Genomic DNA, 18,334 nt, shown 5'->3' with positions numbered 1-18,334 from the left:
AACCTTTTTCTGCATTAGGGTACCAGCAACAATGATGTATCTACCATTCCTATCAGCGATAACATTGGTCGATGAGAATTGAACTTTCTTATTAATGAGAATGGCCACTCCTCTAGCTTTCGAATTAAAATTTGAGTGAAAGACCTGACCTACCCAAGGGCAATATAACCTATAATGATCCTTAATGCAAAGATGAGTCTCCTGTAAAAATGCTATGTCAGAATTTAGACGTTTCAAGTGAGTAAAAACCTTAGATCTCTTAACAGGGTTACCCATACCTCTGATATTCCAACTAATGAATCTAAGAGGCATACCTGACCCAGCAATGCTGGGGTCTATATTGCCATTAACCATTTATAAAAATGAAGAAGAAAAAGACCAAACCAAAATGCCAGTGGCCATGAAGAGCCGAAATGGGACAGCCCCCCCCCCAACCCAACCCAACCCTGAACACAAATACACCCCAAGTCTCCACAGAACAGAACAAAGGAGACAGCAGTGTACCCCCAAAGTAGCAAAAATGATTCACCGAAGTGACTGGACTAATTGGAGTCTAAATAAAAATAAAAGCGAGAGAGGGAAAAATAACCTCTCGCCAACTTCTCTACAGTATAACAGTGTGCGCGTAACAGTAAACATGTTTTTTTCAAAAAGGGAAAAAATAAAAATGAAACCAACCAACCAAAAAAAGATCTCACAGTACAAAATATGACTTCCTCAGAAGGAGAACTTTCCAACAAATCACCGAAAGTGCATAAAATTTAAAAAAAAGAAAAGAATAAATACATACATAAATAGATAAACAATTAAAACAAAAACAACCAAAAACACAAAAAAATAAATAAATAAAAATTTAACAGAAACAAAAAACAACCCAGTCCTATGCAAATCAATGCAGCAAGCTTGGAGAAGATTGTGCCGGACTGGTCCGAAGTTCAAGAGTGTATTATATGATTCAGTTTCAATATATAACAATGAAAATAAAAGGAACCAGCACACCAACAGTACAATAACCAGCACAATGGCCTAAGAAAACAATGCACAGGTGGCGTTAAACCTAAGGAGAGCGTGAACCCTTAGCAGCATTACAGCATCAAACTGAGGGGCTATCGAGGCTCACCCAGAGACCAAAGTTTTGACATAATCACTGGCCTCCTCTGCTGAAACAAAGTCCTTCTCGACACCCTTATATGTGATGCGGAGTCGCGCTGGATGAAGCAGGCCATACCGAACACCTTCAATGCCACGGAGTTGCTGCCTGACCGTGTTGAATGCAGCACGAGCCCGTGCCACCCTGGCGGTGTAGTTGGGGAAGACCGAGATGGTCCGGTCTCCAACTTTAATCTGTCGGCGTTCTCTAGCACGTCGTAAAATGTCAACACAGTCAGTGTGGTAATGAAACCTGCATACAATGGCTCGTGGACTTAGGTGCGGGTTGGAGGGTCCTGTGCGAACGATCCAAAAGCGGCTCCTTCCCCAGATCAAATGCTTCTTTTAGCAAGGAAGCTACGGCAGCAGTGGTGCACGTGTCAGGGCCCTCCGGTACTCCCACTATCCTAACATTGTTGCGCCGCGACCTGGACTCCAAATCTTCACACTTACTTTCCAGCTTGGCTACATGAGCTGTGAGGCCCATGATAGTGTTTTTCATCTCAGCTATATCATCAGAGCAGACAGTGAGTGTGTGCTCCATCTCCTTGACCGTACCTCTTAGCTCAGACATGGTAGCGTCATTGGCAGCTTTATCGATCGCCAGCTGCGTCTTCACCGCCTGCAGGTCGAACTTAATGGTAGACAAAGCATCACCCAGAGTGTCCTGAAGTTCCTTTTTAAAGATGTCAGCGATATCTTTCCTCAGCGAAGCCAGCAACTCGACCTTGAGAGCCTCAATATCAGGATTAGCTTGACATGTGGGAGGCTTTGCAGGAGACGGCGGCTCACTCGAGGGTGTGGTCGCGGTTTGCAAACTAGGCCTCAGTTGTGTTTGAATAGTACTGCAGGTTTTAAAATTTTTTGCTGCCATTTTACGCCGGCCTGAGTAAAACTTCTCAACAAGACAATCCACAAACCAAAACAGGACTGGAAATATGGCCAAAACGCGCGAATAAATAACAATTTAATCGAAATCGGCAGGAGCGCCCAGACTCGCGTCCTACTCCATCAAAGCTCAACCGGAAGTCCAGGATATATATTTTAGTTCTGCTGAGCCAAATAAGACAGGTCAGGGTGAAGAAGTGACAGCCAAAGAAAAGCTTACCACAAAACGGAAAAGTTATGACAAATCAGACTATAAGGCAAAAAGAAAGTGCAGCTTTATGGTTTCATGGACAAAAGAATTTCTGTGGCTGCAATATGACGAGCTATATAACCAGGGCTGCACATAAGTGGTCCGCAGGTGCGCATTCGCTGTCAAAATAAAAAACGCGCACAAGATAAGAAGTTGCAACGCGTGTTTGCGTACATAAGATTTTCAGGAGGAGGACAGACATTTGTTTAGAACTCTTAAAGATGTCGAAGAAGCTCCTTTAAGCAATTACTTTGGTGTTCCTCCACCTACAAAGAAATGTCAGAAGGAGTCCGAACCACAAAAGAAGCGAATATTCTCGGAAAAGTGGTTGCAGGAGGTGAGCTGGCTTCAAACAAATGATGAACGCACAGAGATGTGGTGCGGAAAATTTAATAAATGACAAATTAAAAAGGCATGAACATTTTTTTTGTATCGAAAAAATATCGAACTGTGACACCAAAGTATCGAACCGAACCGTGAATTTTGTGTATCGTTGCACCCCTACTGTTTATGTGTTAGACATGAATCACATGAACACAGGCAGAAAAAGCAGCCAATGAAACAAATGACAGAAACGTGTTCATTCACTGCCATAATCCATATTTTCTATGTACAGATGTTTGTAAAGAAGACGTGTGCAGCGCTTTGTTCTGAGTATCTGCTGTCAGCACACAGTGCAGCAACAACTACAACCACACGTTTCTGTAGATCCTGAACATCAGCCTGGAGGAATCTGACCTCAGGTCTGCACACAGAGGAGCTTCACCTCTGGGATGATGCTGGCTTCAGCTCCTTCTACAATCAGGCAGAAGCTTCTGCAGCATCAGGACACAAACAGAGAGGAGCTTCTATCCTCAGACCATCCAAGTCCTACATCAGAACGTGCTCCCCTCATAGCATCACCATCAGGGTTTGAACAGGACCTTCCATCATGTTCTTGTCTCACTGTCATATTTCAGATCATGTCTGATTCATTATGATGTCACACACTGCTACACTGATCCTGCTGCTTCATTACTGCTGATATTACTCTGCTCACTCTGTTCAGTTACTCTGTGTCCATCACTTTGCTCATTTGCTTTGTTCTGCTTGCACTGCTCTGTCAGTACATGCTGTGCTAATGTGGCACAAAGCACTTTAACATTACATCTGCACAATGTGTCATTATTTCATTTAATGATTGTTTCTAATGTTTTGTCCAGTCACAGGAGCAGCTCAGCACATTTCACTGTATTGGACGTGTTTGACGATGCCTGTGACAAATAAACAGCCTCGGACTCTTCAATTTTCTTTCTTTGGAGATCAGCTCAGTGGCCTGTTGAGACCATCTTTCTGTTTCTGATGACTCAGTTCAGATTATTATCCTGATACTTTCTTTTAAAATGTGATGGAATCATTTATCTGATGTTCTGACACAAATACACCAAAACAAACCCAAACGGCATAAAAGTTATACACAGTGCTGTTCTGTTCCTTATCACTAAATTCAAAGCTTATGTTAGTTGTATCTGTTCTGGGCTGTCAGAGACGGAAAGATGATTCTCACAGACTGATACTACAGATTTGTGTCACATCCTCACAATTCTGTTTGATTCATGCACAGACACACTTACACACACACACACACACGTTCTCATAAAAATACAAGCAACTAAAAAAAAAACACTTAAATATTAAAATCAGATAAACTCAGAAGTGCAACTTTTACTTTGAAGGGGAACAGTCTGGGCCTCCGGTTGTGTCACGCTTTTTCTAAGAAAACTAATAACCAATTAGAATTTTCTTCTCTTGTTTGTGTAACTGGGTCATCTTTGTGTCATTTATGTTTTACATCACATTTATGCAGAAATATATATATTTTTAAAAATCATAATAAAGTGCTCACAAAATTTCAAACACCCATAAATGAGTCAGCAGATCTCTTACATGGTCAGCTGAGCTCCATGACTGAAGAACATTGTTGGTGCAGGTTCATCACTGAAGCCTGGAGGTCTGTCTTTGGACACGTCACTCCTCACAGACACACAGCTGGATACTGGAGACTGTGACCTCTGACCCCTGCAAACACAAACAGATTACATTCATAACACATCAATTACTGATAAATTTTCTGGTTAAAATCTTTTAAGTAGCTGTAAACACACACACTACATAATGTGATGGCTTCTGTCAGTGATAGTTATGTCAGAGTACAGAATTTCAAGGTGACCAGCAGCTGCAGAGACGTTCACAGCAACACAGACAAAAATCATTACCTGGGATTGTGCCAAAACTAACATTATCGTACATGGACCACCATTACAAATCATTTATGATGTCACTGGCATGACATACATGTATATAAATAACCTTTGAACTTTCAGTCAGCAGATCTCTTACATGCTCAGCTGAGCTCCATGATTGAAGAACATTGTTGCTGCAGGTTCATGACTGAAGCCTGGAGGTCTGTCTTTGGACACTTCACTCCTCACAGACACACAGTAAGCATCGAAGGTGTTTGGAGGACGGGGGTAACTACATATCGGTGTCTGAGTATATGTTTATGTGTGCATGTGTGTGTGTCTGTCCTGTATCCAACTCAAGAGAGAGTGCCCTTTCACTCGATTTTAACCAAAAGTCAACAATTTCCCAGCTGAGAGCCCTTCTTGTCGAGAACAGGGTGTCAGTTGTGTTTACAGACCAGTTGATTAAATCCATAATTCCCTGGTTTTTAGAGAACGAGATGGAGAGTCTCTGAGTGTTAGACAAGACTAGACAAAAGACAGGAGGAGCCAAACAGGACGGTAAGATGGGGAGAGGAGAAAGATGCAGCTGCCTCTGCCGAGAGCCAACCAAGAAGCAAAACGTTTGGCTTCAATGACATACGATCGTTTAGGTGGAAACTTTTCTCAGACTTGGTTCATTTTTTAAAGAATGATCCCACTAAAAATATATGTATTATTAGCGTTAGTCAATGTTGCAGAAGGACACAAGTGAACTAAAAAAAACACTTTGGTCAGGTCCAAAGAAATAAAGTCGTTATTTATACAACAACAACAAATCCCTCCAAAAGTACTTCTATACATTATCTCTTTTTTTTGTATAGAAAGAAACTTAAATCCGAAATTGTTGGGACATAACCCCAAGGCTCGTGTGTGGACCATATGTGTGATTTTCACAACCACCAACCCCATATGGTACAAACAGCTGTTTAGGTGACTCTCTACACTGTGTGTGTAGCAGGAAAGAGCAAGAGAAATATTTATGGTCATGGAGCTGGTAATGAGGGTCAGATTAATTAGCTGCTTAAAACAGATCTCCAAAAGTTGATTCTGTTCATCTGGACGTAGCGTTTTGTGGGAGAAACGTTTCATCACTCATCCCAGTGACTTCTTCAGTCTCAGCTGACTGCAGGTTTCCCCAATCTTATAAAGACTGGGGAAACCTGCAGTCCAGATGAACAGAATCAACTTTTGGAGATTTACTTACCTGGATAATTGAGCATGCATCAAGACTGCTTAAAACAGAGATTTTCCAATATGCTTAGTGGCATCATTGCTTATCATGATGTTATATGGTATGGAGTTCCACAGGGTTCAGTGCTAGGACCAATTCTGTTTACATTATACATGCTTCCCTTAGGCAGCATCATTAGAAGACATAGCATACATTTACACTGCTATGCAGATGACACCCAGCTCTATCTGTCCATGAAGCCAGATAACACACACCAATGAGTTAAACTGCAGGAATGTCTTAAAGACATAAAGACCTGGATGGCCGCTAACTTTCTGCTTCTTAATTCAGATCAAACTGAGGTTATTGTACTCGGCCCTGAAAATCTTAGAAATATGGTATCTAACCAGATTCTTACTCTGGATGGCATTACCTTGGGCTCCAGTAACTCTGTGAGGAACCTTGGAGTCATTTTTGACCAGGACATGTCCTTCAACGCACAATAGGGCTGCCACAAACAATTATTTTGATAGTCGACTAATCAGATCATCATCCATTGGACGCAACACGTACATCATATTGCACCAGCAGCATCTGCTCTTATATAACTATCATTAGCTTACAGCTTAAGTGTGTAAGGTATGTGCTAACTAAACATAAAGATAAGATGAGAGTTTATTAAATTTTAATGAAGTTTGCAGATTGTTTCGGTGAAGTTTAATAAACTCCTTGCTATCTAAAATATAACAGGACACTGGAGTAAATTCTCGAGCGTCTCACACTTCTGATAATCAGCTGTCTGATTGACGTTTATTCAGCTGTGTGTAAACTATAACTTTAATCTCAGCCAAACCGATTTACTCAAGAATAAATAAAACACTGAAAAAAGCCAAACAATAACATTGTTAAGTTATCTAAGTGACTCATATATCATGTTTAACCTGAGTAGCGAAAGACGGCGGTGGGTTTGAAAACGATTTGCCGGGAGTCCGGTGTTCTCACGGCTCTAGTGAGCCTTGCCCCCGGCTAGCTATTGACCTAGTGGGTAACAGATGTCTCCGAAAACGTCGGAGCGCTTTTGAAAATATGCGGTGTCTTGATAAACTGAGCAGATATTTGAGGTTTACACAGCTACATTCTCGCCTGAAAATATGTTAAACGTTTATTTTGTTCACCCTGCCCAGATTGGGTTACCAGGATCCCCTTGAAGCCAAGCCCAGGGAAGGTGCTCGAGTGCAGGCGTCTGGTGGCCAGCCCTTAGTTCATTGGGGCCCGACATTGGCCCACCCTCCTGCAGGCCCACCACCCACAGGAGGCGCCGTAGGTGTCGCATGCAATGCGTGCTGGACGGCGGCCAGGAGAAGAGAGCCTAAGAGTCCCTAAGTTTTCTAAGAAAACTAATAACCAATTAGAATTTTCTTCTCTTGTTTGTGTAACTGGGTCATCTTTGTGTCATTTATGTTTTACATCACATTTATGCAGAAATATATATTTTTTTAAAAATCATAATAAAGTGCTCACAAAATTTCAAACACCCATAAATGAGTCAGCAGATCTCTTACATGGTCAGCTGAGCTCCATGACTGAAGAACATTGTTGGTGCAGGTTCATCACTGAAGCCTGGAGGTCTGTCTTTGGACACGTCACTCCTCACAGACACACAGCTGGATACTGGAGACTGTGACCTCTGACCTCTGAAAACACACATATGTTACATTCATAACACATCAGTCCCTAAAACTCTAAAATATTGAGATTCAGAGTTTGAATCCCAACTGCTGTATGTAATCAAAGTGATGTTTATTTTGTGTTGCAAATTAGTAAATTTAAATATAGTTTTAGTTGAATATGAGAAAATATTTTTGTCATGTTATGTTCTAAGTTGAAGGCATTGTATAAGTTTTTGTTCAAATTTAGATCGAATGATGAGGAAAGGATTAAGACGTCAACTTGTGGGCGTAGGGCTAAATGAGGATATACTTCTGCCTGCTCCTTTTCAAACAACTGAATGGAATGATATTCTGCATATTATGCAACAACCTTTGAACTCTGAGAGTCAGCAGATCTCTTACATGGTCAGCTGAGCTCCATGACTGAAGAACATTGTTGGTGCAGGTTCATCACTGAAGCCTGGAGGTCTGTCTTTGGACACGTCACTCCTCACAGACACACAGCTGGATACTGGAGACTGTGACCTCTGACCTCTGAAAACACACATATGTTACATTCATAACACATCAGTCCCTAAAACTCTAAAATATTGAGATTCAGAGTTTGAATCCCAACTGCTGTATGTAATCAAAGTGATGTTTATTTTGTGTTGCAAATTAGTAAATTTAAATATAGTTTTAGTTGAATATGAGAAAATATTTTTGTCATGTTATGTTCTAAGTTGAAGGCATTGTATAAGTTTTTGTTCAAATTTAGATCGAATGATGAGGAAAGGATTAAGACGTCAACTTGTGGGCGTAGGGCTAAATGAGGATATACTTCTGCCTGCTCCTTTTCAAACAACTGAATGGAATGATATTATGCATATTATGCAACAACCTTTGAACTCTGAGAGTCAGCAGATCTCTTACATGGTCAGCTGAGCTCCATGACTGAAGAACATTGTTGGTGCAGGTTCATCACTGAAGCCTGGAGGTCTGTCTTTGGACACGTCACTCCTCACAGACACACAGCTGGATACTGGAGACTGTGACCTCTGACCTCTGCAAACACAAACACATATATGTTACATTTAGGGATGGGTATCGAAACCTGGTTCTTGTTGAGAACCGGTTCCCACTGTTTCAATTCCTTGGAAGTGAAAAGTTTGGTTATACTTTACGAGAACGGATGACAACAGGGCAACTTGCAATACTTGCAAAGTAGATATTTCATTTAAGGGAGGAAACACTACGAACATGCAAAAGCATTTGCTCACAAAACACGTGATGACCTTAAATGAATGTCGCGTTTTTAATTCCGCTCCGGACTCGTGAATCTCAACCCAGCAGCAGCGGTAACGTTTGCACGTCCTCACCCGTTAATGCGGCAGGTAAATAATCACCTAACAGTGCATATTATGTTAGCGCGATCTGCCTTATTACAAACCTGCCATTACTGTGCATTTAGTGACCATGATGAGACAGACAGACCTCTGACCCCTGCAAACACAAACATCAATAACTGATCAGTTCTCTCTGACAGCCATATGATCAGCTGATCCCTCTGTGATATTGTGTCTGCCTCATAACGCTGACAGGTCAGCCAATCATCAGCCAGTCTTTCTGTCTCTGAATGAACTCAGTTTGTTCTCAGCTCTTCTCTCTGATTCTGCTGCACTGACTTCACTTAAACTGACAGAGTTCAGATCTCAGCAAGAAAACAAGTCAATAAAAATCAATCTCAGATCAGTTTGAACCAATCACAGATCAATGATTCTGTCATGGTTGTGTTGAAATGACTAATAAAGTTAGGAGTGTTCTTACATTATTGCTGCAGGTCTATGACTGTAAGGTGGAGGTGTTTGTGTAACCCCGTCACTCCTCACAGACACACAGCTGGATGCTGCAGATGCTGCTCCGTCCTCTTCCTCCATCTTCTTGATGTCAGGGTGGAGTTAGTCTGAGAGGTAAACACACACACTCAGAGGTGCTGTTGTACTGGAAGCATCACACTGACGGCTTTCTAATGTTGGAGCTTTGGCCCTAAAGTCCAAACCAGTTATTTTAGAGGCTCAAAGTCTTTAAAAACACCAATACCATCACAGTATTATTATGATCAGGTGGATGAAGGAACTCAGTGTGTTTGGAATCATCATGGTGAGGAGCCCACATGTTACGGCTCCTTTGGAGAGAAGCTGAGGGTCACTGCAGGAAGTGAGCTCATGAAACCAAAGTGCTGTTTGTGAGCAGGATGACTCTGTTATTGGACCTGCTCTGTGTTCTACATATGATCAATACTTCAAATATCTGTAAACATGTCATCTTGTATTTGTTGCACTTGGTCACATCTGTCTTTAAAATAGATTTTAATGTCACTGAGTTCTTTTCTACCTTTATTGATTTATTTTGGAATAAATTAAATATAAAGGTGCCAAAAACTGCCTGCAGCTTCTGCTCTGTGACAGGAAACTACTGTCAGGCTCAAAATGACTTCAGATTATTCATCACAGAGTGTTTATAGATCACAGGACACGTTACAGTTTTACTGTCGATGTTTTAGTTTAAAAGAATGACGTAGAATGACGTGATAAGGTCTTACTGTGGATCTGCGCACTCATTGGCTAATACCCTGAGACTGACAGGTGGTTATCCAATCAGCGTGCGGCCTCACACGGACATAAAACTCTTTAAGGTTTGTTTCAGATCAGACCTGATGTTTCTGCTACAGCCTGTTTACCGATATTATCAATATCAGATATCAGAGAAACAGAAACCTCGGTGATCAGGACGCCGGGACTGAGAACAGGAAATGGCTCAAACGTCGCACTTTCATAAAGTCAGCCTGAACTCCACTGACGGAGTTTCTGTCGCCATTTTAGTTTTAAAAATGCCGTGATAGGGGCGTGTCTTTCTGTAAACCTGCGCGCTCATTGGCTAATACCCTGAGACCGACAGGTGATTATCCAATCAGCGTGCGGCATCACACGGACATAAAACTCTTAAAGTTTGTTTCTTAAGGGATTTTCGGATCAGACCTGATGTTTCTGCTACAGCCTGTTTACCGATATCATCGATATCAGAGCAACAGAAACCTCGGTGATCAGGACGCCGGGACTGAGAACAGGAAGTGGCTCAAACGTCGCACTTTCATAAAGTCAGCCTGAACTCCTCTGACGGAGACTCTTTTTAGCGTTCACGGCTTGATGAGTATTTTGAATTGGAACAGGTTTTGGTCTGTGAGTGATGACGTATCACAAGTCCGCGAGAACGCAAGTACGCATATTAAGAAACCGCCTGAGACTTTTCCACTGTCGCCATTTTAGGTTTTATAAATGCCGTGGTATGGGCGGGTCTTTCTGTGAATCTGCACGTTCATTGGCTAATAACTTGAGATTGAAAAGTTGTTATCCAATGAGCGCGCGGCCTCTTCCCACATAAAGTTGTTTCCTTTGAAAAACCAAAGTCTGATTATTTTTGCCTCCACTGACGGAGCCTGTTGTTCCCGCCACAGAGACACAGTAATGTCAGAGCGGTGTTTACACTCAGCTGCCTCAGCACAGCTCTCACTCTCCTCCTGCTCTCTCACACTAAACGGAGGCTCAGCTAAACTGCGCACTTCGCTTCGCTTCCTCTCTACTTACAGGAAATCAACGGAGTGGACGGAAAGTGCTGAGAGGAGCCGACCGGCCTCACGTTTCACCCACAGACACGAACAGCGTGGAATTATTTCATGTCATAAGAAGAAACATATTCACGTTAACACTCACCTGCCTCAGCTCAACCTTCTTCCTCCTGCTGCTCTGAACGGAGGATCAACACTTTCACTTTCACTGCTCCTCCATAAACACAGAGCATGCTGGGACTTGTAGTTTTTAACTTAAGACTTAAAGTTTTTATCTTGTTTTTTGTCTACAGTTTGATCATTTCTCATTATCAGTGTGTTGGTCTTTATCCTGTCGGGTTTATGTACTCAGTCCATTTCTTTTGATGGTACTGATCTTCCTGAGTCCTTGTTCTGGTAATGAAGTGTGTTTGTTCCTAATTTTGGGTGTTATTAAAAATATAATTACATTTTTCCAGCAGTGCAGTCTCCAGGCACGTGATGATGTTGTTGACTGCTGTGTTTTCCAGGTGTGTGACCGTTCCTCGTCAGATGTTCCCTCCCAACTCTCTCTGCACTTTCACACACGTTGTTGTACGCCCTCCTGCCTCCATATATGCTCGTAAACTGTAGAGATTATTCTAATTTTTTTGCACTGTAGGCTTCAGTTATGGTTTTGATTATTGAATTTTTATCCAGATTTACACTATTTTTACTTCTTTATTAAAAAAGTCCCTAATCTGCAAATATCTGTAGTGATCTTGATTCCTTAGATCAGATTTTTGTTTAATCTCCTGGAAGTTCATAAAATTCCCATCTTTAGTTAGTGTTAATCCAGTAGGAATCCACTGTTTAAATCTTTGGTCCACAGAAGCAGGGGTAAAACCCTTATCATAAACTATCCATTGAAGCAGTCCGAGCTCTTTTTCCAGTTTGTATTTCGTACCAGATTAAACAATATTTTTAGCGTAAACTGAGTGACTGAGTTCAGCTGTTTAATGACTCTCATTGCTTCTTCTCTGTCTCCTGTAAGACTTTGAATTTTTCTTCCTTGTACTGATTTTTCTAGATTCTTCCACTTGGCTTCATAATCATTGTCACACCAACACATGTTGTACCTGATTTGTGCAGCATGAAAGTATACCTCGAGGTCTGGGAGTGCCAAACCCTCCTTATCCTTTCTCATCTGTAGTGTTTCAAATTTGATTCTCGGTCTGTGGCCATTCCATATAAACTTGGATATGATGTTGTCCCCTAAACTGATTTGTTTTTCAGGTATGTCAATGGGTCGTGACTGAAAGAGGCAGAGAAGTCGGGGTAGGACGCTTACTTTTATGGTCTTTATTAGAGAACCAATGTCTAACGGAAGGGTAGCCCACCTATCCAAATCACTCTTTATTTCCTCATCTAATTTAACATAATTATGTTTATATAAATCCTTCCCTCCTGTTTTAATGGGTTGAGGATTTATATTGCTCTGTGTCCTACATATGATCAATACTTCAAATATCTGTAAACATGTCATCTTGTATTTGTTGCACTTGGTCACATCTGTCTTTAAAATAGATTTTAATGTCACTGAGTTCTTTTCTACCTTTATTGATTTATTTTGGAATAAATTAAATATAAAGGTGCCAAAAACTGCCTGCAGCTTCTGCTCTGTGACAGGAAACTACTGTCAGGCTCAAAATGACTTCAGATTATTCATCACAGAGTGTTTATAGATCACAGGACACGTTACAGTTTTACTGTCGATGTTTTAGTTTAAAAGAATGACGTAGAATGACGTGATAAGGTCTTACTGTGGATCTGCGCACTCATTGGCTAATACCCTGAGACTGACAGGTGGTTATCCAATCAGCGTGCGGCCTCACATGGACATAAAACTCTTTAAGGTTTGTTTCAGATCAGACCTGATGTTTCTGCTACAGCCTGTTTACCGATATTATCAATATCAGATATCAGAGAAACAGAAACCTCGGTGATCAGGACGCCGGGACTGAGAACAGGAAATGGCTCAAACGTCGCACTTTCATAAAGTCAGCCTGAACTCCACTGACGGAGTTTCTGTCGCCATTTTAGTTTTTAATAATGCCGTGATAGGGGCGGGTCTTTCTGTAAACCTGCGCGCTCATTGGCTAATACCCTGAGACCGACAGGTGATTATCCAATCAGCGTGCGGCATCACACGGACATAAAACTCTTAAAGTTTGTTTCTTAAGGGATTTTCGGATCAGACCTGATGTTTCTGCTACAGCCTGTTTACCGATATCATCGATATCAGAGCAACAGAAACCTCGGTGATCAGGACGCCGGGACTGAGAACAGGAAGTGGCTCAAACGTCGCACTTTCATAAAGTCAGCCTGAACTCCTCTGACGGAGACTCTTTTTAGCGTTCACGGCTTGATGAGTATTTTGAATTGGAACAGGTTTTGGTCTGTGAGTGATGACGTATCACAAGTCCGCGAGAACGCAAGTACGCATATTAAGAAACCGCCTGAGACTTTTCCATTGTCGCCATTTTAGGTTTTATAAATGCCGTGGTATGGGCGGGTCTTTCTGTGAATCTGCACGTTCATTGGCTAATAACTTGAGATTGAAAAGTTGTTATCCAATGAGCGCGCGGCCTCTTCCCACATAAAGTTGTTTCCTTTGAAAAACCAAAGTCTGATTATTTTTGCCTCCACTGACGGAGCCTGTTGTTCCCGCCACAGAGACACAGTAATGTCAGAGCGGTGTTTACACTCAGCTGCCTCAGCACAGCTCTCACTCTCCTCCTGCTCTCTCACACTAAACGGAGGCTCAGCTAAACTGCGCACTTCGCTTCGCTTCCTCTCTACTTACAGGAAATCAACGGAGTGGACGGAAAGTGCTGAGAGGAGCCGACCGGCCTCACGTTTCACCCACAGACACGAACAGCGTGGAATTATTTCATGTCATAAGAAGAAACATATTCACGTTAACACTCACCTGCCTCAGCTCAACCTTCTTCCTCCTGCTGCTCTGAACGGAGGATCAACACTTTCACTGCTCCTCCATAAACACAGAGGATGCTGGGACTTGTAGTTTTTAACTTAAGACTTAAAGTTTTTATCTTGTTTTTTGTGTATACTTTATTAACCCCCTGTAGGGTTGCCAACTCCCTGAAAAATAAATAAGGGACACCTCATGGCCAGGGCCGGGCAACCCAATTGTCTTCACCCTTCCCTGTGTGGTGAATTTTTTTTAGCTCTTTTTTTCTGTGTGAAATTTTTTTTTTAACCATTTGACTTGAAGTTGATTTAAGTAGATGCATATTCTTTGTGATATGAACACATGGGAAACAAATGATCATTTATCCATTTATTTTTAACGCAAAATGACAACATTAACACAATAAAATAGGTCTCTTTCCTAAACAAAAGACTGGTACGCTTCACTTTTTGTGCAAAATGACAAAATTAACACAAAGAACTCTGTCCTGCTTAACCTAAAATTATATAAATTAATAGAAAACAATAGAAAGAAAAACATTCTTGTAACAGTGCACATTTAGTGCAATTAGAAAAGTGCAAAAAAAGTCTGTGGAACACCTGCAAACACAACATTTGTGCCTCAAAGGCCTTGACTGTAGCTGAAAGTTGAAGTAAAAAAAACCCAACAAACTCATGAACTCAAGCTCAATGCTACATTATGTGGAAACAGACTACTTTTTCCATTTGTATTTTTTTTGAGCTCTTGATGCAGTTAGGAGTTGTTTGTCGTTCAGTACTGCAGAGTAAAACTCTGAGCAAGACATATAATTTAGACTGACAATGAGCTCACTTCTAATTAATTCAGTAGAACATTTGTTCCGCACATCAGTCCACTTATTCTTCATAAGAGAGAAAATCCTCTCCTCAAACCCAGTGGAAGATGGGATCCTGAGTACAAAGGATACAACAGCCTGCATATTGGGGAGGTCAGCTGCCTGAAGAATTTCCATCCACTTCTCTGCTGTTCTCTTGGACTGCCACTTTTCCTTCTCCTGATGTTCTTTGGTGAGGTGCTTCAGAAGGCTGGTTGCAGTGACACACTCTTCATAAAGCTCATCCATAGAGATGTTTAACCTGCCAATAGAGATGAGAAGTTGACATAAATCCTAAGTGGTACATAGAACATTTACAGTGGTAAATAAATGGAAAAAATGTATTGTATATGTTTATAACGTTGTATAGCATTTAAACAATACAATAAGTATAGTTTATTTATTATGTAATTATCCATCATTATATTAAGTATATGAACTCCTTGAATTTGTAAAATAGTGTATAAAAGATTGCATGCGTGTGTATATACACTCCAAACAAAGTTAATGATTATGGTTTTATTTATATATGTTATCTATCAATTGTATTTGTTTATTTTTAACCATCAATACTATTAAAACATGGTTTATCATTTCACTGGCAAATGTTTTCTTTTTACCTGCCAGCCAGGTGAAGCCGTTCAATGATCTTCTCCATGTCATCAAAGGAAATCTTCCCAGATGCTAGAGAGACGGGCTGCAGGTGGAAAAGCCAGTTTTCTTCTGAAAAGTCAAACCGCTTCCGGACATAACTGATGGCAGTGTCTAGGAAGGCTGTAAACTCCTGCCTGGCACCATCAGCATCAGATGGCGAGAGACGCTGGAGCTTTTGTCTTGTTAGGTACCCGTAGAACCCATCATCTCTTCTCTGAAAAAGTCTTTTCAGGAAACACTCCATGATGGAATAGAGGTCAACAAACGTGGTTACATTCTTCTCCAGTTTTTTCACCACTTCTTCAAACAGACACATGACATTATTACAGAAGAGGAGGTAGACTTCCACAATGTCTGCCTCTCCCTCAACTCCAGCAGCATCTTCTGTCAACTTCAGCAATTCCTTCAGGCGCCTTGGACATTCCTCACCAATGCTGATGAGATGACTTCAGTGGGTCCCAGCAGCAGGCGGGTGATTGCAGGGTTGAGTGACAGCCATCTCGTCACAACATGGCGCAGGATATCATGGAATTCAATGTCACAAAATTCACAGGACTCTTTCAGGGACTCTCTCCTTTTGGCAGAGGGGGAAAGGAAGCTGTATATCTTCAGGACAATATTTTCTACATCAACTGAGAGCTTGTCCAGGGCTTTTTTCACAGTGTTATGAACAATATGTGCATGGCAGTTGCCACGAAGGATCTCACTGTTGGTCTCTTTCAATTATGTGAAGACTGAGTTGTGGATGCCATAATTTGCATTGTCAGCACTGAATGCAGAAACCTGATCTAAGAATAGCCCCACGTTTTCAAGAGAGCTTTGTATTATTTTTACTATTCCCTCTGCAGACTCATCTGGATTTTCAACAAAATCCAATATCTTGTTGACAACTCCAGCCTCTGGTGTAAAAAACTGCAAGGCCAAGGGAAACATCTTCCGATTTCCCTTATTTGAAGCATCAGTGTGAAGAGAGAATGGGAGTGGAGTTGCACCACTTTTCAATTTTTTGATCACCTCTTCTATTGCCTTTGGAGACAGGACATCTGTGACAACTGCTTCAGCTTTCGTCCTCCCAAAGGACATATTTTTGGCAATACTGGAGTCATTCAGCGTTCGTACAGTCAGTTTGAGTGCACAGTCACCCGAGTTATAACTTAAACCGTGCTTTACAGTGTGGTAGACATGGGTCACCTCTGCAGCAGTCACCTATAAAATAGAAATATATATATATTACAGTATATCTGTGTAGTTTGTGTAGTTTATCAACTGACTTTAAAGTATAAATTACACATGCAACTTGTAAGAAATGGGTATGGTCATATATATGTATGTTTTCAATATAATGTGTATTCTTTATATATATTCAATTCAGTAATACTTTATTAATCCCAAAGGGAAATTAGGTGTTGTTGCAGCTCAGACTAATCAAGTCTTCAAAGAGTTGTTGAAGACCACAATCACTGTGGGAAGGAAGGATCTCTGCCTTGCCTTGAAACTGAAGTCTCTTCTGTGTCAACTTATTCGGGCTTTGTGGCTTCAGTTGAGGTATTATTTCAGCTTTTCTAATGCTAATCAGCTGCTCCCGTTTGTAAACCCGCTTGTTCCCATGATTACGCATCTTAATTCATCATCATTATTCATCTATGTATTACTTTTATGTATTAGTCATCTATTCGTTGTAATCATCTATCCTTGCAGTTGTTTATTACACAAAACAAATTATATTAGAAATTTTTTAAATATAACATTTTATATTATATTTTATATTTTAAAATAGAAAGTAGCTCGTCCACAGAAGGACTGGTAGCTCCCCTTACGATAAGGGTTCAGATCGCGCGAACAGGTGTGAAATGTGTGTGTTTAGTTAGTTTGTTTGTTTGCTTGTTTTAATCAATTTTAAATCATGCTTTTTATTTATTTTTGTTTCTAATGTCTCTGTAAAGCACTTTGAATCACCTTGTTGTTGAATTGTGCTATACAAATAAATTTGCCTTGCCTTGCCTTGCCTATATTATCACACTTCTGGCCACATAGCGCTGATATTCACTGCACATGCCCATATTAACCTTAACCAGAGGGTTTAAAAAAACAACAACAATGTTTACATACCATATCTGCTTCTGCCGTGGCCTGGTGGACAACAAATTGGTCAAGGGTTCCTCTTTCTTTCACGCCCCTCATATTCATCATGTGCCCACCAGTAGAAGCATGCTGCATAACGTCTGTCAGTCCACCATGGCAAATGGAAAAAGTGCGCTGGCACACAGTGCGGTGCGCTTTATACGTGTTATCGCGCACTTTTGCCAGCCAGGTGTTTTCATTTTCCCATTCCTCCCTGTATTTTTGCAGCCTTTTTTTTCTTTCTAGGAGGGGAACAAGCACTGTTGGTCAAAGGTGTACTGTCGTCCTAGACTTGTGCCGCAGTGTCGGTGTTTGTCTCCCTGTTGGCCATGCTGGTCATCTGTTGTCTTCCGGTATCTTCTCCGCACGCGACCTTTCTGAATTGAATTGAATCTGAATTGTTATACTCGTGCTAAGTGTGCTGTCAGCTCATTGGTCACAGAGCAGCAGAGGGGCTGGGAATTATGTTTTCAAACAAAGCGTTAAATCCATTAACATTTATAGACTTTTTGTTAGTGATGTGCGATACCACTGATTTCCTTTCCGATCCGATACCAAGTAATATTCAGGGTGGTATCGACGATACTGATCCGATACCGATACTTTGTACAAAAACTCATTTTATTTATTGTATCTCAAATTGTAGCGTCATAATGATTACAGGACAGATTTCGTGTTCTTATCACTTAATAATGTAGAGTTCATCATATAGAAATAAAAAAAAAACTGAAGTTGTGCACTATTTGAACACGTTGCC

The 18,334-nt window shown here is 41.0% G+C and overlaps 2 protein-coding genes across 4 annotated transcripts; both read right to left on the bottom strand.

The window, feature by feature from the left end:
• Positions 1–2,940: 2,940 nt before the first annotated feature.
• Positions 2,941–14,061, bottom strand: LOC120716365. Of its 3 annotated transcripts, none has more exons than XM_040003899.1 (6): positions 13,947–14,061; positions 9,199–9,334; positions 8,305–8,436; positions 7,795–7,926; positions 7,285–7,416; positions 2,941–4,345 (listed from the first exon to the last, which is right to left on the bottom strand). In XM_040003899.1, exons 2-6 carry the CDS (start codon positions 9,306–9,308, stop codon positions 4,210–4,212), a joined length of 642 nt encoding a protein of 213 aa, XP_039859833.1. In that variant the 5' UTR covers positions 9,309–9,334; positions 13,947–14,061; the 3' UTR covers positions 2,941–4,209. The 3 variants fall into 3 exon arrangements, with proteins under 3 accessions (XP_039859833.1, XP_039859834.1, XP_039859835.1); XM_040003900.1 differs by lacking the exon at positions 13,947–14,061 and adding an exon at positions 11,142–11,156; XM_040003901.1 differs by lacking the exon at positions 13,947–14,061 and having other exon boundaries at positions 8,335–8,436; positions 9,199–10,347.
• Positions 14,062–14,494: 433 nt separating this feature from the next.
• On the bottom strand, positions 14,495–18,026 carry LOC120716363. Its single transcript, XM_040003897.1, has 3 exons — positions 17,566–18,026; positions 16,390–16,662; positions 14,495–15,733 (listed from the first exon to the last, which is right to left on the bottom strand). The coding sequence occupies exons 1-3, from the start codon at positions 17,671–17,673 to the stop codon at positions 15,419–15,421; spliced, it is 696 nt and encodes a 231-aa protein (XP_039859831.1). The 5' UTR covers positions 17,674–18,026; the 3' UTR covers positions 14,495–15,418.
• Positions 18,027–18,334: the final 308 nt, after the last annotated feature.

The sequence above is a fragment of the Simochromis diagramma genome, unplaced genomic scaffold (genome assembly GCF_900408965.1).
Source record: "Simochromis diagramma unplaced genomic scaffold, fSimDia1.1 OVJJ01000367.1, whole genome shotgun sequence".
Lineage (NCBI taxonomy): Eukaryota > Metazoa > Chordata > Actinopteri > Cichliformes > Cichlidae > Simochromis > Simochromis diagramma.
This window is presented reverse-complemented; position numbering and strand designations above follow the sequence as displayed.